Source organism: Plecotus auritus (genome assembly GCF_963455305.1).
Source record: "Plecotus auritus genome assembly, chromosome: 2".
NCBI classification, from domain to species: domain Eukaryota; kingdom Metazoa; phylum Chordata; class Mammalia; order Chiroptera; family Vespertilionidae; genus Plecotus; species Plecotus auritus.
The window spans coordinates 10,897,021-10,917,981 of record NC_137771.1 but is presented as its reverse complement, the minus strand read 5'-3'; the positions used below and the strand labels follow the sequence as shown (position 1 = coordinate 10,917,981).

Sequence of the window (20,961 nt, the reverse complement as noted above, 5' to 3'; positions counted from 1 at the left end):
ACAGTTCTAAAAAGTTGATTCGGATCATTTTTTTGCCAGTATTTCTATTGCTTTTATGGAGGACTGGATTCTCAGAGGTCAGAACTACAGTTTTTAAAAATATATATATCACAAACGAGTTAAATTTTTTCAGATGCTTTTCTGCATCTGTTGGGGTGATAAAGCGATTCTTCTTCTTAAACTATTACTGTGATAAATTAGTTGATAGATTTTCTAATGTGAAAGTACCTAGCTGAGTTCAAGGACAAGTTACTTAACGTCTCTGTATTTCAATTTCCTCATTTTCAAAGTTGAGAATATAGGAGTATATTCTCATGGGTTCTAAGTATTAAAAAGGAAGTGAAAACAGTGTCTGGCACGTAGTAAACCCTTGATGAAGGCCAGCTACTAGTACTGTCTTCACATTCCGGGGATAAAGCCTACTTAGTCATGGTGTATTGCTATTTTAAATATACAGCTAGATTCCCTTTGCCAGCATTTTATTTAGAATTTTTGCATTCAGGATCATAAGTGTGAGATTGGTTAAAAAATTCCTTTCACCAACCTTGTCAAGCTTTGGTGTCAGGGTTATTCTGGCCTCACACAAACAGTTTGGGTACATCCTATTTCTAATGCCCCAATATGGGGATATTATCAGAGAAGGGGGAGAGGTGGATCTTAGAGGATGTGGGAGTTGTCTAGTAAGCATCCTAGCTAATACAAGGGTAATATGCAAATTAACCATCATTCCATCACAAAGATGGTGGCGCCCATAGCCACAAGATGGCGGCGCCTAGTCCTCTCAGCCAGCCGGAGTCCCCCAGTCCCGGGGGGCAGCCACTGAGAGCAGGCAGCATGAACGGCCTGGTGGAATGCTTGCTTTGTCGTCGCCCTGGCGACGAGGCAAGCGTTCTGCGCCCAGCTGTGGATGGGCCTCTGGCCAGGCCAGGGAGCGGATGGGCCTCTGGGCTGTGGAGAGCCTCTGGGCAGTGGGCATGGAGTGGCCAGACCCCACAGAGAGCTACTGGCACACGGATTCGTGCGCAGGGCTACTAGTTAGTGATAACGCCAGTCCCCTCACTTGTGACTTGCTTAGGATTGGATGTTCAATTCGATCTTGGCCAAGAAAGACTGAGAGAAAATCTGCTGGGGGAACCAGAGGGGTGCCAGGAAAAGTTGTCTGTCTTCTAGAAAGGACACCCAGGCAGAGATGTCCCTTTTCCTTGTGTCTGGGTGCGATGCCGTGGACAAATCCTTAATCTCTATAATCCCTCCCTGTGGTGAGAATAGAAATGTAAGTCACCTCTATTTGCATAGCATCCACTTACTATGTTGTAGCTATTATTGTTTTTATTACTCTAACAAGATGATACTACGTAAAGCCAAGTTCGGTATAATCCATGCTTGAAAATGACACAATTCAGCTTCTCGTCTCAAAGATGGCCATCGCCAATTCCTCCCCTCCCCCAGGCACATGCCGCTTCTCACACCTGGAGATGGAGCTCTATTTCCTTGCTTTTTAAATGGGGGCTGACCCTGTGACTGCTCTGATCCTTAGACTGTGGTACACAGAATGTCCCAGGACTTCTGAGCCCAAGCTTTAAGAATGCTGGGCGTTTCTTTTTGCTCTCTTTGTAATATTCACCCTTGAGATCCTCCCTTTCAGAACCCAGTTGCCCAGCTGTGAGGAGTCCAAGCCACGTGGAGACGCCAGGTGGAGGAGAACTGAGGCTCCCCCACCGCGCTCTGAGCCAGGCACGGAGGGAGCCATTTCTGACGTCTCTAGTTAGCTCCCCCCCAGATGACTGCAGCCCTGTTACATGGCAGGGAGCAGCAGAGCTACCTATGTCCTCTCAACTACCAGAATTGCAAGAGAAAATAAAGTGGTTGTTATTTTGAGCCACTAAATTTCAGAGTAGCTTGGTAGGCAGCAAGGATAACAAAAACAAGTTCATTAAATGTGTTTTGGAATTCTGGCTTTCCACTGAGCTCATGTCAACGTCCATCTCTCCTGTAGCTTGAAGAAGTGGGTGTTGGATGTAGGTGGTCACTCCTTCTGTCTCAGGTCTCTGTGTCTCAAGTTCCTTTTTGGTAAGCTCCATGTGCTGGAACCACCTCAATCCATGTCTTCCGCTTCTCCCCACATGCCCTGAAATGCTTGGGAGGCAGTATTTGTGCCACAGGAAGAACATCAGATTTGTGGTCTCCTGGCTCAAGTTCAAGACCCAGTTATTTTACTTACAATTATGCGTGCTTAGGCAAGATTCTTAATCTTTTGAGTCTCATTTTGCTTTCATCTGTAAACTTCAGATAAAATGGTAACTTCCTCGTTGAGCAGTGGAATGGTGCAAATAAGGTAACACACGTGAAAGTACTTTGAGAACGTCTTCTCTACACATGGTAATTATCGTTATTATGCCTCATTGTACAATGAACACCAGTGCATGAGCTCATCAGCCAACAGTCCCTCTTTATGTTATATTGTTGAGTTCTCCCAGCTCTGGGAAAACAAATCATGGAAGTAAATTCATTATCAATATCACCATCACCATCTTCATCATCATCACTATCACCATCATCATCTTCACCACCATTATCTTTATTTTCATCATCATCATCACTATCATCTTCACCAACATCATCTTTATCATCATCATCATCATTACCATTATCTTCACCATCATCTTTATCATCATCATCACTATCACCATCATCACTATCACCATCCTCATCTTCTTCTTCATCATCACCTTCATTATCATCAGCAGCAGCAGCATCATTGTCATTGTTACTGTCACTATCATTAGATAACGTTTCTTGAACATCTACTGAGCTACGCCCTTGCCATAGATTCACACCACAATCCTTCAGGATGTGTGTGTTGTTAACCCTCTTTTATAGATGAGGAAATCAAGGCTAGTTCAGGTTAATCTCCTTGCTCAAGATCATGCAGCAGTAAACTTGGCTCACTGGGAAGTTAAAAACCAGGTAAAACAGGTTATTTGTCACCACATACCTGTTTCTCATTTCCTCATCTACTTCAGAGAACAATGACTCTTCTTAAGTGGCTCTGGGGTATTTGGGATGTCAACACCATTATTAAGCTGTGATGCCAATGGCACTTTTTAGGGAGGGATGGGGGGAAAACACCCTCTGGCACTGGAATAGCGGCACTAAAGGCTGAATCTGAAGCTGTTATCCTGAAAGTCCATGGGCTGGAGCTAAGGGGAAGCCAAGCGTCCCATTTATTTGCTATGTGCAGCCATCTCTCAGAAGCTGGGCAAGCACTAATTAGATAGCCGCTTGGAAAATTGCTGTCACTCACTGGAGGCCATCCAAATTGCTCTCTTTGTTCCAGAAGCTTCGGAAGAGCATGTCCCCCTCCCCAATTCTCCTCCCACCCCATCCTCCCTTGCCAAACCTCAAGGACCACAAATATAGCTAATTATGTCAGCTTGGCTGGCATTTGTTTTCCAGATAGCATCTTTCATTAGCATTGACCTTCCGGCTGCCTGGCTGCTGGGCCCCTGGGGGTTGTGGGTGATGTGTTGGTTACTCCAGGGCAATAGGGAAGTGGTAGAGGAGGAGGTGGGGGGTGTGGAAGACATCTCAGACCCCCAAATTACGTGTCCTCTTTCCTCCATGCCACCTGTTTTTCCATAAGGTGGCCCTCTGGGTTGCCAGGGAGGAACAGGGGGTGAATTTGTTGGTTGTCTCAGCCTTGAAGATCTTAAAGGCACCTTGTGGTCTCCAGAGGTAAGTTTTGAAGGATCGTCACGTATTTTATTTATTATTCTCGTACCTCACCCACCACACACCGCCCACCCAGCCCCAGCTATCGGAGGCTCTTCGGCAGTAGGTGTGGAATGGAATTTGTACCATCCTTGCACCATCGGCCTGGACTGAAGGCCGGGGCATGGTGATTGAATTCCCTAAGGGCACAGACTGTTGGCAGATTCTTTAACTGGGCGCTCAAGCTGCGTTCTGAGCCCAGGGGTCACACTAAATGTGTTTGGGTACTACGATCTGGAGAGGGTCTTGCTTACGGAATTCACTACAAGCCGCGGAGCGCACAGCGTATGCAGAAACAAGTGTGACATACTTTTCTGGCCTTTCTCATATTACACCTAAGCAGGTAAGCTTTTTTTGCCTATTGCCAGGCACATCCACACCTCGGTCACACTTTATGGTTCTATCGCAGCCCCAAAGTGGGAGCTGACCAAGGGAAGGGCAGAGAGGCTTGTATGCAGACCGATCCCCAAAGCACCATGAGCTGTCCTGGCCAATAGGAGAGTGAATGGGAACAAATTGTCACTCTCCCATGTCTAACTTCCAGGTGTGACCAAGGCCATAGGAGAAACCAATTGCAAATATTCCCTTTTTTTTTTTTTTTTTGAGAGAGAGAGAGAGAGAAGGGAAGGGACAGGGAAAGAGAGCTAGAAACATCAATGAGAGAAACATCTTTTTGGTTGCCTCCTGCACGCCCCCTACTGGGGATTGAGCCAGAAACCAGGGCCTGTGCTCTGGCCGGGAATCGAACAGCAACCTCTTGGTGCAAGGGACGATGCTCAACCAACCGAGCCACACTAGCTGGACTCATTTACCCTCTTGATTGTCAGCTTCTCTGGGGTGGGGGGTGGGGGGGGGGAGTGCGGGGAATGGGGAAGATATATCACAAACCCAGACCCCCCAGTGGTAAGGGGCACTTGTCTTGTGGAATGGTCATCTCAGCAGGAAACATAAACTAAATCTCCCATTTACTAGTATACAGACAATGTTAGCAGTGTTGAGAAAAAGATTTGGAATGAGACCAAGACTCCTCCAAACCAACAATGCGTGGGATCCAATCGTGATCCTTATGAAATACACAGGCCTGAAGGTGCCGTTTCCCGCAGGCAAGAGGAAAAAGAATCCTTTTTTATTTCTAGCCGAGAAAATGTGGCCAGCATCCCAGCTGGCCGTACGGTATAGGAGTCAGTTCAAACATAGATTTTCCCCTCTCCTTGTTTGCGAGTTACTTGCAGAAAACAGTCAACAGTCAGCCAGATGTGTTTCCTTCCTTTACTTGATCGGAGAAAGTGTCTCCTGTCGTGGAATCCATGTAGGAACAAATTCATGTGCTTGGTGCCCAAGAGAAACCTCAACTGTGTTTGTCTGATTATATAAAAACTATCCTGAGACAGAAGGTCCTGCTGAGATTTCACCCAATGACAGTTCTGGGGCACATGAATAATAACGCTTGCAGCCTGATGACCGGGGTGGACTGGCCATTCGGTGCCTTTTCTTTGGTTAATGTCATTTTTTGTAATTTTAATTTGCAGGCCCCCTGCCACTCCCCTAAGAGGGTAGGGGACACGCTTTTCCTCCCAGACAGAATATAAGCAAGCAATGACACTTATGATTTTTTTTTTAAGTTTAAAACTAAAAACCTAATTCACCCGGCTCATTTGACAGCAGGAAAGAGATTTGACCCCAAGTTGCCCAGCTAGTGGGTAACAGAACCCAGATCACAGGCTGAGGCCGACCTCATGCTGTGAATGCAGTGGCTGCTGAATCGGAGTCAGCAGGAGGCCTGGTAGTCGCCATCAGCAGCTGAGCCCAGAATCTGTCTCCTCATTTGACCAAATTTGGGGGAAGGCCAGAGTGAATTTAGCTGCCATATATGGGCATAAACACCCTCATTAACTCCTCCAAACAACCCTGTGAGATAAGCAGCACCCCCATTTTATAGAAGCCGACATTAAGGCCTAGTGAGAATTACCGAGAATTACTTAGACATCTGAATGCAGGGGAGTGCTCTCAGTGAATTGCTTCATTATTCCTTTCAAGAACATGTGGTGATGCTAACTATACTAAGTAACTGTTGGCAAAGTGTTGCCAAGTACTGGTCCTGCTGGATCCCTCTTCAAAGCAGAAAAAAGGCTTTTCTGCAATTAGCCCGCTCATTGTGTGCAAACGGTGCTAATTGCTTAAAAACAGTGCGTCCTCTTAGGTTAAGCCTTCCCTTCTGAAATCTTGTTTATACTATTAATTTGAGCAACAGACTCTTCCTTTTTGGGAGCAAGGCCCACTCCAACCAGGCCAGGCCTGCCGCTGGGATATGGGTGTTGATTGGCACGTGCCTGCCAACCTTGCTAATGGGGGCCCATTGAAGGGAGGGTCAGCCAACTTCAACCGTCACTTCGTCACTCTTCACTCGAGTTATTGAACAATTGATGAGAAAGGAAAATGGCTGCTTCTCTGCTACCAGAGAACCTTCAACTTTCTGCCAACAAAATCTTGCCAACTGGACGTCCTGCTGAGCTGACTTTAATGAACAGATAAGACTCCGTTTTAATTAGCACACTAATTGTTTCCCTGCAAATGAATGTGGGGAAAGAACTTGCCAACCGTTTATTTTCTTAAGTGGGTTACCAAGGTGCCCCCTGTCGCCCCGTGGATGGCGCTCCATCGTGCAGCCAACTGTTCTGCTCATGGACCAGCACAAATCCAGCTCAACAAGCATTTCTGGAGCCTGGCCCCAGCGCTGGGCTCTGTGTGAGAGCCGGGGGCCGGTGCAGCGAACCAGGCCCAGACCCTGCCTTTTGGAGTCCACTTTAGAGGTCAAGGGTGATGTTGTTAAACTCTGTTGGTTAGGGTTCCTGGTTGTAAGCCACAGAAGTCCACCCAGGAGAGTGAAGAGAAAGGAAATGTATTGGAGGGGTTGGGGGTAGAGGTGGGCTGGGTGGGGGTCTGAGGAGAGCTGGGCAGAGGGACAATCTGGGGGGTATATTGCCATGGCCAGGGTTCATCTCTAGGTGACCTGTGTCCTTGTTCAAACCATTGTCTCCGTCAGGGTGGGGGTTGGGGAACGGCTTAGGCTCAGTGCCTGGAAGCAAGGACGTTAAACTGACAAAAGATAGACGAAGAGGAAAGAAAAAAAACCACACCCACGGAATGTATTCATGTGGGAACTTACAAAAGAAGTAGCTTTCTAAACGGCTGAAGTTTGGGAAGAAAAGGGGGAGAGAAGAGGCTTTTATGGGAGGAACAAATGGGTTTCTAGGGGAACAAACAGGAGGTGAGAGAATTTGTGGTAATGTTTGTTTATGCAGGTGCAAGTGGTCTCTTCCATCTTCTTCTTGGCCATAAAACTCCCGTGGAAACGGAAATTTACGATAGCTTCACTCCCAGAAGTTTCTGTTTTTAGTGAGATAAAGGAAGCTCCGAGAAGGCTTCTCTCTGCATCTGTTAGTATCAACTGTCTTTAAAGTAACCTTCACATCACCTGGGGGGGGGGGGCAGGTGGTCCCCACACCTCTCACCTTCACGCCCACAGCACGCTCCTCACTGGAATCTCCATTTCCTCTCTGGCCACCACTAGTGCGTTCCCTCCACAGCAGCCAGAGGGACACATTTAGAACAAAAATCAGGTAACGCCACCCTTGTGCTTGCACACCTCCCAAGACCCAGTTTCCAATCTGGGTTTCTAACGCCATTCTCTAATAAGGGGAACGAGGGCTCCTTGGAGAAACACTGGGGTCTAGGACTGGGCAGAGAAATACAAGTGACAGAATAAAAGGAAATGCTCAAGAAACAAAATGATGGGGTGTGTCAAAGGGACACAGGAGCTCCTAGCAGCCAGAGCTGGAATAATGTAACAAAATAGACAACGCAGTATTGGAATATCACCCAAGTGCACAGTAAACATCGATGGGTCTGTACTCATAAAAATTGATAGTGGAACGCCCTGGCCGGTGTGGCCCGCACACCGAAGGGTCTCAGGTTCGATTCCCAGTCCAGGGTACGGTGGGTTGCAGGTTTGATCTCCGGCCCTGGGCATGTGCAGGAGGCAACCAACTGATGTGTCTCTCTCACATCAATGTTTCTCTGTCTCTCTCTCTCCCTCCCACTCTTCCACTCTCTAAAAAAAATACCAATGGACAAAATAACCTCAGGTGAGGATTAACAAAAACAACAACAGTAAACAGATCATTGAATAAGTAAATAAACAGGGAAGAGATAACTCTGTGGTATCAAAGAATGCCAAGTAATTTATGGAGCTCGTCCCCCATTGAGGAGGCGAAGCCTGGTTCCTGCTCCCTAACTGTGGGCTGACTGGTGACTCCTTCTGAAGGAAAGAAACCGAAAAGAGGAACCAAGAGTAACTTCACAGCAGAGAAGCCTGACCAAGCCACCTCAGCCAGGGGATCAAGGTCAAGGTCAACAGAGCAAAGTCACCTTGATGGCATGTACCCTGCACAGGACAGGATGCAAATGGCCCTGTGCCTCCACGATCTTCCTTCCGTAATCCCAGTCGAGTAACCTATAACCCATGAGAAAAGCAGCAAAAAAAAACCAAACTGAGGGACAGTCTGCAGAATACCTGGCCAGGACTCCTCACGATGGTCACGGCCATCAAAACAGGGGAAGTCTGGAAGCCGGCGCCACCAAGAGGAGCCTCAGGACGGGACAGAGGAGTGGAAAGTAGTGTCTCAGTGGAATCTTGGGACAGAAAAAGCACGCCGGGTAAAATGTTAGGAAATCGGAATCAAGTTTGGACTTTTATTAGTGAGAGTGTATCAGTGTTGGCTCCTTAGTGACAGATGTCTCATCTGATGTGTCTATATATATAAAAGCCTAAGCGACAGAAGGACCGAATGACTGAATGACTGGTCGACCGTTGCTATGACGTGCATAGACGCTTAACGCAGGAGCTGTCCCCTGGTGCTCAGTGCGCTCCCACAACAGGAGTGCCGCTCAGCTGACTGACGGGCTCAGCTGCGGCAGTGTGAGCTTCTCCCGCATCGCATCCGTGGCAGCGCTACCGAGCAGAGCAGCGGCAGGCACAACGGGCCGGGATGAGTGGGAGCAGCATGGCACCGGCCTGGGCTCAGGCTCCTCCCTGGCCGCCTGCCGCTTTTCGCACTACTACATCCCCTGAGAGGTCCCAATTGCGAGAGGGCGCAGGCCAGGCTGAGGGACCCCAGCGGTGCACGAATCCCCTCTAGTATTAATATAAGATGTTAACAGCCGTGGAAGCTGGGGGTGGGGTGTACGGGATCTCCCTACAGGATCCTTGCAACTTTTCTATGCTTGTTAAAAAGTTTATTAACAAACAAACCAAAAAATGCCTTGGAGGGCTTCTCCTTGGGCTGAGGATAAAACCAAACTTCTCAGACTGGCTGACAATTGAACATGTGACATTGGCCTTGCCCTGTGTGGCCTGGCTGGCCCTGGCCTCACCCCACCTCTCTGGCCTCACCCCACCTCTCCGGCCACACTGGCCTCTGGGGTCGGTAAGACACAGGATGCTGGCTCTCATGTTCCCTCCTCCCAGAATGCTCTGCCTTTTTCCCTTCAAGCCAAGTCCTTCTCATTTTTCATATCACAGCTTAAATGTCACCTCCTCCAAGAAGCCGCCTTGAGGACTGTGAAGCAGGTCCCTGTCCCTCTCCCTCACACTACGTTTGTTTCCTGCACTGAGTTTATGCTTATCTGCCAGCGTTTTATGTAGCTGTTCCCCTGCGAACGCCTGGCTGCCCCAGGGACATGTGCCCAACCCATTCACAAGCACAGCCCTGGCACCTTGTGGGAAGCAGGAGTTTATAAACATGGATGAAGGAAGGGTGGAACTCGGGTCTGTCCAATTGTGCTGACCTGCTAGCCTTGTCCGACCTCCCTGCCTACAGGAAGGGGAGCCTGTCCTTTTACCGGCAAGACCCGGTCTTTCAACCCTCCATGCTCCATCTGCTCAGTGCCTGGGGACCGCATGGCACCTGGAGGCTCCTTCCATCCAGCCCCTGCCCTGGGTGCTTGCACCCCGCCTCACCCCCCCAGAGGTTATTACCATGGCATTGCAGGGACTCGCTTCCACATTGCTGCAAGTGCTCATAATTTCATAATTAGGACCCACAATACAACACAGTCATTAACATGCTTTATACCTCTGCCTCTTCCAAACTGTATTTCTGTTAAAGCGCCAGAAGTAATTAGTTTGGCGTGATGATGGAGGAGGCTCCCGGAGAACAGAGAGCGCGTTTTTTCCTTTTGTCATTCCCCATGGCAATGAGGAGGGAATGGCAGCATCTTTGAGAAAGAAGCTATTGATTCTCTTGCCCCAAAGCATTCCATTGAGCTGGGTTCTGCATTGTTTGCGGATCTTTCCAAAATGAATGCAAACCAATGTGTCTTTGTGCTGAAGGCACATTCCCAATTATCTGTGCTGATGGAGCAGAGAACTTCCTTCTACTTGTAAAGGATGTTTGCCAAAGTTAAAGAAAACTTTTACTCACCAGGGCTGGTGGGGGCTTGCAGAGGGCATGGGGAGTTGGTGTGTGTTGGGCATGGGTTTCTGTTTGGGACGGTGAGCAAGTTTGGGAGATGGATGGTGGTGACGGTTGTACAATAATGAACGCACTGACTGCTACTGAGCCACACACTTTGAAATAGTTAAAACAGCCCTGCCCGTGTGGCTCAGTGGTTGAGCGTTAGCCTATGAACCAGGAGGTCACGGTTTGATTCCCCGTCAGGGCACATGCCAGGGTTGCGGGCTGGATACCAGTAGGGGGCGTGTAGGAGGCAGCTGATCAATGATTCTCTCTCATCGTTGATGTTTCTATCTCTCTCTTCCTCTCCCTTCTCTCTGAAATCAATAAAAATATATTTTAAAAAATAGAACAGTAAATTTTATGTTGTGCATGTTTTACTGCAATAAAAATAAACCCAGTGATGTTTTTAAACTCGAAAGTGTCATAATATTCCTGCTAGAAGGAAAGATCGGTTACACAGCAAGTTCAGAGCAAGACGCCATTTTTTATTTAACAAATCATGGATAGCAAATAAGAGACTGGAAATAAAGACGTCAAAACAATAACCCATTGTTTCCGAATGGGGTGATTTCGACTGTCTTCTTTGGGCTTCTCTGCATTTTTCCAATTGTATATTTGACAATAAATGTTTATGTCTTTTGTAATCAGATAAAACACACACAGCATGGCAAGTGTACTCAATACCACTGAACTGTGCCCTTTAAAGTGGTTACGATGGTAAATTTTGTGTTATGTGTATTTTTCCACAATAAAAATACGTTTCAAAGAGAAAAGACAATTTGTACGGAAGACATCATTTCCCGGGGTTTTCTTGAAGTTGCTATTTCCCCAATTGCCACCGTCCTCCACCCCCCAATGCACCCCTCCCACCCCCCCTCCCACCCCCCACCCCCCCGCCAGATGCCAGGCCTGGGAAGTGAGACTGGGTAGCTGAAAGCTACCCGGCGTGGGTTTCAATGACCCAGGTACAATCCAAAGTTTCGACTCTTCCAGATCAGATGGGAAAGGCTTCCGTAATGAGATGCTTTTTTTTTTTTTTTAAAGTTTACTCAGGATTTATTATGATTCAAATTGAGGCCAGGTGACTCTCACCCTCATATTTTCTACCAGGTACAGATTGCTGAATGCGAGAGTCAGAACATGCTCGCGGGAGACACAAACACAAATCTTCAGAGGGTAAAATGAACTGTTTCCTGGAACACAAAGACACTGCAGCGCTTTGGCACTCGGGACAAATAAAGATGCATTGTATTTGTGTTGTGTTTTTAACCTTCGAAAGTGGAGTTGAGGCTTCCCTTTATCAGCAATCCTGGGAACGCGGCTCTTCGCCCACCGCGGAGAGGCCTGGGCCCATTTGAATACCGCTGGGAGCCGCCCAGGAAACAGGGTGTTGTAGGTGCCAGAGCAGGGTTGTCCCTGGTGTGAAGTCCTAAAAAGTCTTAGAGGGCATCTCCCAAAGGCGAGGGGTGCGGGGGAGCGTGGACGGGACATGCAGGGACTCTGTTAAAGGGATGTTATCCAGGTGAAGCATCCATCTTATATAAATACTGCTCTTTGAAATTTTAACCCTGCTATTTGGCTTCTGTAAATTCTTGCTTGCTAAGACTACTCCCACTTCAGAGAGGCCATTAAACCTTCCCCAGACAAGGTTATCAGTGCTGGCGCCAGGCCAGGCCTCTGGTTGAGGTCTCAAGGCCCCAGCACATACGGGCTCTTTAAGAACTTGCATAAGGGGCCGGAAACACCCCATATTTGGGAGACAAAGAAGGTAAAAAAACATATAAATAGGGAAAATTCCTGCATGCTGGGGCCCAGAATTTGAGAGACATTTTCCTCTGGACCCGCGTGTAATAAATGTAACTCCATCTCTCTAAGTATTGCTTTGTTCTTCTTCGGTTTTCTGTAACACAGGAGCCAGTGCAGAGCCGAGTTACCCACCCAGGGTGGAGGGAGCCGGGGGATTTGTACGTCTGCCGGTCAGGCTCCTCCGGGGTCGTGCCCTCCCCAGGATGTGCCAGCCTGCCCCTCGCGTGGGCAGCAGGGCAGCAGGAAGGACTCTTGGTTAGCGTGCAGGTGCTGACAGCTTCATCGGAGCCGTTGAGCTCGGCACTGTGAGAACCGAGGGGCTCTGTGCCCCGATACTGTGTGCCATGTGGGAGGGGGTGTTGGAGGAAGGGCAGAAGGTAAGAAACGGTCCTTCTTGGACATCGGAAACAGCCCAGCTGGGCAGTGCCGAACGCCCAACCACGGGACCTTTCTAACAGGACACAGCTCAGCGGCGGCTTCCTCTGAGCCCTGCGTAGGGCCGCTCTGTGCTGGCACCTGGGACAAGACATCCCTGGCACCCACAGGAACTCGCTAGGGACAGCGGAGTGAGAAGTGAGGGGCCCAGTGTGGGGCGCCCTATTCAGGAGTGGGGGTGTCGGTGGGGAGGAGCTGAGGCCACATCACCAAAGATGAGTATAAATATTTCTCTCTTTTCTGCGTCCAGCGCGGCTAGAGAGCGGTCTGGTTCCTGAGTAGGGGTGGCTGGTGATTGAGAAAATGAAAGAAAGAGACAGACACAGAGATAGAAGGAAAAAGTTGGGGCCGGGTGGGACAGCTGTCCTCTGATGGAGAGACAGGAGACAGTGACCCAGAACCGATACAGTGTGTTTACTTTATACAGCAAAATACCAGGAAGTTTTACTAAAGCCCAAGACAAAGGAGATTATGTGCATTCTTGTGGCTTCTTTGTAATCGTCACTTCTGGGTGGGCCCGGATAATTGTGTTTGTTCCTGGTGCTTGGCTGGATTTAGATAAGGAAACCCACCCCCTGGCACCTGAGCTGAAGGTCAGGCTGACAACACACCTGCCTCTGGCAAGGTATGTTTCCAGGGCATGGCTCTGCCGGGCACCGCTGGATTGAGATGACAATCTGCTCAGGGGCCTTTCCCAGGTGCTCTCTACAGATGAGAATTGACATCACAGCGGTGAGCTGTCTCTGAGCCTGTTATTTCATCTGTGAAATGGGACGATGACAGATTTGAAATTCTGCGTGAAGACAAGTGTTGGGTAATTTGACAAGCGTTTGAGCCACACGTCTCCCATCTGCCAGTAGGCCAGCAGGCTGGGGACAGTGGCAGGGTTTTTAAGAGCCACAAGGGAGTAAACCTCGAGGCCTAGCTCTTTAAAGCAAGTCGCACCGCCGGGTTGAAGGGGTGGGGAAATTGATGGGCTGGAGAGAATTTGGCCAGTTTTGCCATCTACTATGGTTGTTTTGAGGATAAAATGCGGTCACGTAAGTAGAGCTCTGGTTAGCACTGGGAGTGCTCAACACATGTATTGACAACGATGACATTTCTCCCTTCCAGTTCTTAATAATAAAACGGTAGATGTAACAGTAGGTATGAAACAGTGAGTTTGAATGTTTGTGGGTGTCTCGTCTTCGTCCCTGTGGACCCGGTGGCGGGTGGAGGTGAGGATGGAGGCGAGGGATTTGCAGAGCCTGGTGCAGGCCCACAGGAGTTCCTATTATTGGTATAAGATCCATGTCTCCACCTCCTCCCCCTGCACACACAAAGGCAACCCAGACTTGATCGCTTTTACCTTCTTGTTTTATTTGGACCCACATCCCACTTTTCAAAACCCCGGAGGCTGGGAGCTGTTTGCAGGAACTCCCTGCGGGCTGTCTTTTCTTCCGCTGCCTTCCCCGCATCTCCCTCCCTGGAGGCACCTCCTTCCCTTGTATTTCATCCCCCTTCCTCTGTGGTGGCCCCCTGGATGCCTAGGGGGCTGCTCCCAGCAAAGCTTCAGGGACTTCTGAACTACCGGGAGCCACAAGGCCCTTTCAGGGAAGGATGGAGAAGGCGGGGAAGTGCTGGGCACCTGTCAGGGCTCTAACTATCTAAGTATCTTCCAGTGGCTCTGAGTGGCTCTTCCTCCCCGTCTGTGAAGGGCAGGAGCCCCTCCACCCCACACCTTCCCAAGGTTTGGGCACCGGGGCTCTAAGCAGCTCCGTCCGTGGGAAGCTCCTCTGTGGTCAGACAGCCTGGGAAAATGCTTCATGCGCTGAGCCTGGGAAGCTCAAGTCAGCAGCCAGTCCGTTCTTCACCACCCACCCCACTAGGGGCGCAGAGGCGCAGGGTCTCCACACCTAGATGACCTAAAATATCAATAACTCGAGCACACCCTAGACCTCGTCGGACCAAATGGCGCCCCTGCAGCTTAAATGTCAGACCCTGGCCTCCCCGGAGCGGGCTCGGGCAGCCCCCTGCGGAAGACACCAGACCCACTTTGGAGCAGTCCCTGGGCTGGGTGCTTTACACACATTCTCTTAGTTCTTATAACATCCACGATGGGCTGGCAGTGGCGAACCCATTTTACAGGTGCAGATAATGAGGGTCAGAGTTTAAGAAAGGTTTGAGTTCCAAGTTCAAGGATAGAGCGTGACTGATTGGTGTGGGCGGAGAAGGGACTGGGGACAGCTCAGATGACAGCTGATGCCCTGAGAGGGGAGTGGAAAGACACTATGCGGGGAGTAGGCCCGGGTCCAGTATGCTCTTAAGGCAACTGAGGGTCTTTGAACTTCGCCACGAAGGGCAAGTTCTTTTGAACTCTCTGAGCCTCAGTTTTCTCACCTGTAAAATGGGACTGTTGTGAGGATCCGTGAGATGCTGCTATGCAGGAAGCATCTCGTCCAGTGCCTGCATGTGCAGATCAGGGGCTCCATCTCACAGCTCCAGGAACAACTCAGGGTGGGACACCTGGGATGGCCCCTCCAGACAGCTCTCCTTTCAGGCTGGGCATTTCCAAGGGCAGCCCTGTGCCCTGCAGTCTGAGGGGGGCCCAGGCCCCAGCCCTGCTTTCACAACCCTGCTATTCTGGACACGACCTAGGCTGGGCTTCTCTTGTAAATATTGATGAAGGCCTCAGACAGAGAGGAAGAGGAAAACAAGGGACGTTTTATTTATGATAGAAAAAGAAACCAACAGAAAAAAAATCTACAAGCCCAACAGGGCGGGTGTGGGGGGATCTTAAATAAACCGTGGTGCAGCCACTGGGTGGAATGTTGTGCAACGATTGAAATGATGTTTACCGAGGGTTTGTAATAACACGGGAAAATGCTTATTTTCAAAAGTGAGGTGAAAAAAAAAAGGAAGCAGAACTGATTCAGCATAATCACACCTAGGCCAGAATCAAGCCCGACCGAAATCACACACAGAAGAGACAGGCTGGAGAGACCGTGTCACAGCAGGGGTTAATTGGGGAGATTTTTTTCATACTTTTCTCTCTTTTCCAATTTTTCTATAATGGCATGGTTGGCCTAATGTAAAAAGCAACCCAAATTTAAGATTCTTTTTTATTTTCCCCTGAAGGAGAAAGAACTCTTGTTGGGAAAGCAGATGGCCCAGGGACAAGCTTTATTTGACAAACAGGCCACTCTGAGGCTGTGGGCCGCAGGTGAGCAAACCCGGCTATTCACCCAGGTCAGGTGGAAATCCTAGACCCTGAACCCGTGGTGTCACGTGGGCCGCCTGACACCCAGCCACACACCCAGCTGTGGCGGCGGTGATGTCCTGGAAATTATTTGGACTCTCCTCTCTGAATGTGCGAACACGGCTTCTCTCCTGGGAATGCACTTTCTATCCATGCAAGGAACCTCTCTTACAAATGTCAGCGAGACAGGATTCTCTCCGTTAGGTGAAGGGCTGCAGCAGAAGAGCTGGACTCCGGCCAGTTCACCCCATTCCCCTGAGATGGAGCTCCCAGGAGGAGGACCCGCCTCTCCCGCCCATGTGACAAAGGCTCTCAGGTGCAAGGCCGGGCTTCCTGGGCCCTGAGGCACCCCCGTCTTTGCAGGCCCCCAGGTTTGCACTCAGGTCTCTGCTCAGTGTGTCTTATCAGGAAGGCCTGCTCACACTATCCCGCTCGCCTGCTTAGCTGGCTCGGTGACTCGTATCTGACATGGGTTCTATTATTTATGTATCTTTTCCAGAATTGCCCATTCTCCTGCACTACAATGTGAGCTCCTGTAGGGCAGGCACGAACAGTCCTGGCCTCTCCTTCTGTAACTGAACCTGACCATCATGCCCCCAGGTGGTCATTGAGGGCCCCCTGAACTATCCCCTCCTGTCACCATGGCCCTGCCCGCTCTCATCCCTGAGCCCAGCTCCAGAGAGAGAGCACACCTGCTCTAGTCGGTAACGAGGCCCGGGGTCAGCTTGAGGGGTCACTGGGGGTCACCTGGCACCTGAATGGTGGTTGTGATAAGGCTGTGCCCCTAAAGTGTGCTAGGGTCCTGGGAACCCCCCCTCCCCCAATTCAGACTTGAAGCCATCCCGGGAGATGTGGCTGCCCTCGGCCTGGAGCACCAGGCCCTAGCTCTATTTCACCCTCGCCCTCTGCAGCCTGCTGGCACCAAAGCATCTCGGAGCCCAGCCACTGACGGAGGTAGGACTGGAATTCACCTTCTGCAGCCAAACTCCTGGCCGCCTGGTCTCCCAGAAACGGCCCATGGAGCGGCGGGCAGGGGGGGTGCTCTTTGCCTCCAGCTTTGCAGGAGGAGCCCAGCAGGGGGGCAGCTAGACCCTGGTCTGAGGCACATGGGGGCTGGGCAAGGTCAGGACCGTGGGCAGGAGGGTGCCCTGCGGGGAGGGGAAGCTGCGCAGCTCCTTGGGCACAAACCTGGGCGAGATGTTGTCAGCCAGGAAGAGGAGCGTGCGCCGGCGCCCCACGCAGTAGATGAGGCTGTCCACCACGGCGCACTGGAAGGCGTCCGGGTAGGGCGTCCGGTACGTGGCGCACTCGTACCAGAGACGGGCACTGGCGCTGCAGCGGTACACGCTGATGCCCAGGCTGCGGTTGAGGTCGAAGCGGTAGAGGAAGCCATCGACCGCCACCATCTCGGCCGTGCGGTCCTTGCCGCCCCCCGTGGGACCGACCTGCCAGCGCTGCTCCAGGGCCGAGAAGCGGAGCAGCAGGTAGCGCAGGGTGCCGCCCGTGACGAAGATGTCCCCGGCACACGCCGTGGCCGTGTGCGCCAGGGCGAAGGTGTCGTTGGGGAGGGGCGGGGCAAAGGCCCAGCGGTCCACGCGAGGGTCGTAGCGCTCCACTGTGTTCAGACACTCGCCCCCAATGGCGTACAGGTAGCCGTCCAGGGCCACCAGGCGGCAGTGCGGCCGGGCTTGGTTCAGTGGGCACACCTCGCTCCAGATCCCGGTCAGAGGGTTGTAGCAGAAGACCCGGCTGGAGGGCCGGCACCCGGACCCCTGGCACCCGGACACCACGAACACATAATTGAAGAGGCTGCAGATGGCACAGCCGCGGGACACAGCCTCCGGGGGCAGAGGGGCCAGCAGGTGCCAGACGTCCTGCTCATCGTCATAGCAACAGAGGCGGCCAGCATCTTCCTGGGGGCACATGTCGGCCACCACCAGGTGCTTGCGGCCCCTCAGCCGCCTCTGGAGGACCAGCTCCCGCTCGGCCCCGCTCAGGCGCCCGTAGATGTCCGGGCTGCGCAGGACCTGGAGGTAGTTGTCACTCATCACCTTGTAGGCGGCCTCCTTCAGGGCCTCCAGGTTCTGCCTCTTGGCCAAGGTCAGCACCTCGTAGCAATTGCCCAGGTCCAGGCGGACATCAGGGGCTGACCCTGGGGTGAGGGGGAAGTGGAAGAAATTGGTCCCGGCCACGAGCAGCAGGTTGGGGTCCCCGCTGCTTCCGGTGGCGCTGGACTCCAGAGGCTCCCCGGATATGGGGGGGCTGGATGGGGCCGTCTGGTCTGTGCAGGATGCAGGGGGGCTCCCGAAACCGTGGAGCTGCAGCTGAAACTCGGGGTTGTCCACGATCTGGAGGAGGCTCTCCTTCCTGCTGAAGCCCCCCGCGGGGGGCAGCACAGGCTGGGGGGAGGCAGCTGGATCGACTGCGCCTTCTCTGTCATCGGCAAGGCCTCTGGGGACTGTCCCTGTTCCCAGGGGGCCTGGCACGGGAGGTGGCGCCTCCGCCAGGGCCGCGGTCCTGGGGGCCAGCCTGCCTCTGGAGGTGGCCTGGGAGGTAGATTGCACGTAGTACTCGTACACCTTGCCCTGCAGCCTGGGCCGCATCCCCGCCACCTTCTCCTGTAGGAAACTCTCCTCTACTCGAACCCGGGCCACCGAGGAGAAGGTGTAGGAGGCGTTGGTGGCCCCCTCCTGCTGATGCAGGGCCAGGCCCATGTCGGAGGCAGCCCGCAGGGCCCCTGCCTCTTCCCTGCAGGCCCCCAGCACGCGGGCGAGGACCCAGCTCTGGCTCACGTCAGTCTTGCCTTCCGAGTGGGCCATCCAGGGCTGGAGGGGGGACGCCTGCTCCCCATCCCCTGGCTGCTCGGGGAGCCCGCCGTCCTGCCATGGAGCAGGCCTACCCCCCGCACCGCTGCCGTCCACCGCAGCCAGGACAGCTGGGGAGCTTTTGGGTTCAGTGCCCAGAGGGGGGAGGTGGGGCAGCTCGGGCTTATTGCCAGCAGCTGTTCCGGCGTCCTGGCCGCTGCCGCGAGGAGGTGCCAGGCCGGACTCCAGGCACCGCCCACCCTCGTCCTCACCAGCTCCTTTCCTCTCGGGCTTCCAAGTCTCTCCGGCTTCCAAGTCGCTGGAAGGGGTTCCCAGGACCCGGGAGCCCCCCGGATTCTCCCAGCTGCCGCCCAGCGGTACTCCAGGTCCCTTGCTTCCGCTCCGGCATCTCAGGCCCCGATGGGGTGCCCCAGGAGCAGCCCCCTGGGCTTCGGGCTGCCCGGAGCCCTCTGCCTCCTCCTCGGCCTTGGCCTTGGTGCTCCTGCCCCACAGCGGGGCTTGGGCAGGCCTCGACTTGTACAGCCTGTAGGCTGCGGTCAGCAGGAGCAGGGCGGCCGCGGACAGCACCACCTTGCCCGTCAGCTGCATGTCCAAATGCCAGTCCTGGGCCTCGGCTCCGCCTCCTCCTTCAGGGAGCATGTTTCCCAAGCCAACCTGGGGCGGAGGAATGTCAAGAATCTGATTAATAATTGCCCAATGGGGGCCCGGCTCCTGGTTCCTGCTGAGCTGAGCGGAGGGGGTTCTGGGCCAGCTCTGGCCAGCTGAGGAGTTAGAGCAAAGGTGACTTTGAGCTGGCGGAGGGTGGCCACCAAGCCCGGCCGGCCGGCCGGCAGATCCTGGCGCTGGCCTCCTGGGACCCGGCAGTGCCTGCCCTGGGGGTGGGGTCTGCCCCGGGGCTGAACTTGTGATCAGCCACCTGAGCCCGCAGCAGCTGGAGGATGTCAGGAGTGTCCGAGGCTCGTGAAGAGGGAGGAAGCTCTTGACCAAACATCACCCGATGCCAGGAGACGCATGGGGTTGGTCACTATTTGTGTGCGTGCTTTATTTTCTCTTTTGCAAATCAGCTGTGCTGGGTGGGTTGGGTGTGGCGAGTGTGGGGCAGGTGGAGCCTCGGCAGGTGTGGCAGGAGACCCGCCTGGGTCCCTTTCCTCCCTCTTGGGGGCCCCCTGGTTCCCACAGTGGGGTTGGGGTCTGCAGTGAGCAGCAGGGGAGGCTGAGCCTGGGAGTGCTGCCAAGCCACCTGACCCGGCTCTTGGTGCCTCTGTTCTCCTGAGAAAGCTCGGAAAAAACACATGGCATTCATGCCCGGGCCAGGGGCAGCGTGGGGCACAGTCTCACCCTCCAAACCAGACAGCTCCCGGGATGAGAGGCCGAGGGAGACTCACCCGCACCATCTCACCAGGGCTAGGGGTTCCAGGTCCAGACTACCCAGCTCTACCACTTACCAGCTGTGTGACAATAGGCAAGTGACCTCACCTCTCTGGGCCTCAATGTCTTCATCTGAAAAATGGGGGTGATAGCATACCAACCTCATCAGGTTGTGGTGAGAGCAAAAATGGGTTAATGTGGGGAAAGCCTCGTAGAAGCTCAGTCACTGTCAGCCATTCTTTTCCTCTCTTCTCTTCCTCCTTCTCCTCATCCATGTCCTTGTCACTCTGTTAATCAGCTTCAGCTGGACCTTCCGTAGCACAAATCTAATTGTGTCCTCCGTAGACCGAGGTCCTCTCTGGGTCCCCAAAGGCCAGGGTAGGGATCTCAAACCCGGGCACCCCACAGGGGCTGGGCAGGTAAACCGAGGATTCACCCCGTGATGGTGCCAGCCGGGCAGGCCCTGCACTGCCAGGCCCCACTGTTCAGAGATGCTTACTCTAGGCAGTGATGCGATCCGTTGTGATTTCTAAATGATGGCATCAATTTAAAAATGAGAATAATCCCCTCTCTGTGAGGAATTGGTCTCTGAAGCCTTGACGAGGAGAAAATCCTGACTCATGCCTGTGTCCACAGCCCCTCACACTCCCTCCTCGGTTTACCACCCCGCCCCCGCCCCCAAGTTCATTTCCCGTTGGCTGCCTCACGTGCCTGCGCAGGGCTGGGGCTCCGCCCGACCTTCTCTGATGGTGCACATCCCTGCAGCCCTGTGGAGTCGACTCAAAGACTGTGCCTCCCGTGCCTTCTTCCCGGTGAATCCATCTTCCACCATCATCTTCTCCTTCGTTGGGTCTCTTGTTCTTTTCTCCTCTTTTAGCCTCTATCATGGGCCGTGGGTCAAAGTGCATTCTGTTCGCAGGTGCTGGATTGGGGCCAGGTGCAATAAGGACAACAGCCCGTGTCTTACAGGCGCCGTGGACGGAGGTGGGCGCGGGACGAA

General features: G+C 52.6%; 1 protein-coding gene across 1 annotated transcript; it reads right to left on the bottom strand.

Moving 5' to 3' along the window:
- Window positions 1-13,875: 13,875 nt before the first annotated feature.
- KLHDC7A (kelch domain containing 7A) lies at window positions 13,876-19,232 on the bottom strand (the record flags this gene model as incomplete). Its single annotated transcript, XM_080655134.1, has 1 exon — window positions 13,876-19,232. The coding sequence occupies one exon, from the start codon at window positions 19,230-19,232 to the stop codon at window positions 16,854-16,856; it is 2,379 nt and encodes a 792-aa protein (XP_080511260.1). The 3' UTR covers window positions 13,876-16,853.
- Between the last annotated feature and the right edge of the window lie 1,729 nt (window positions 19,233-20,961).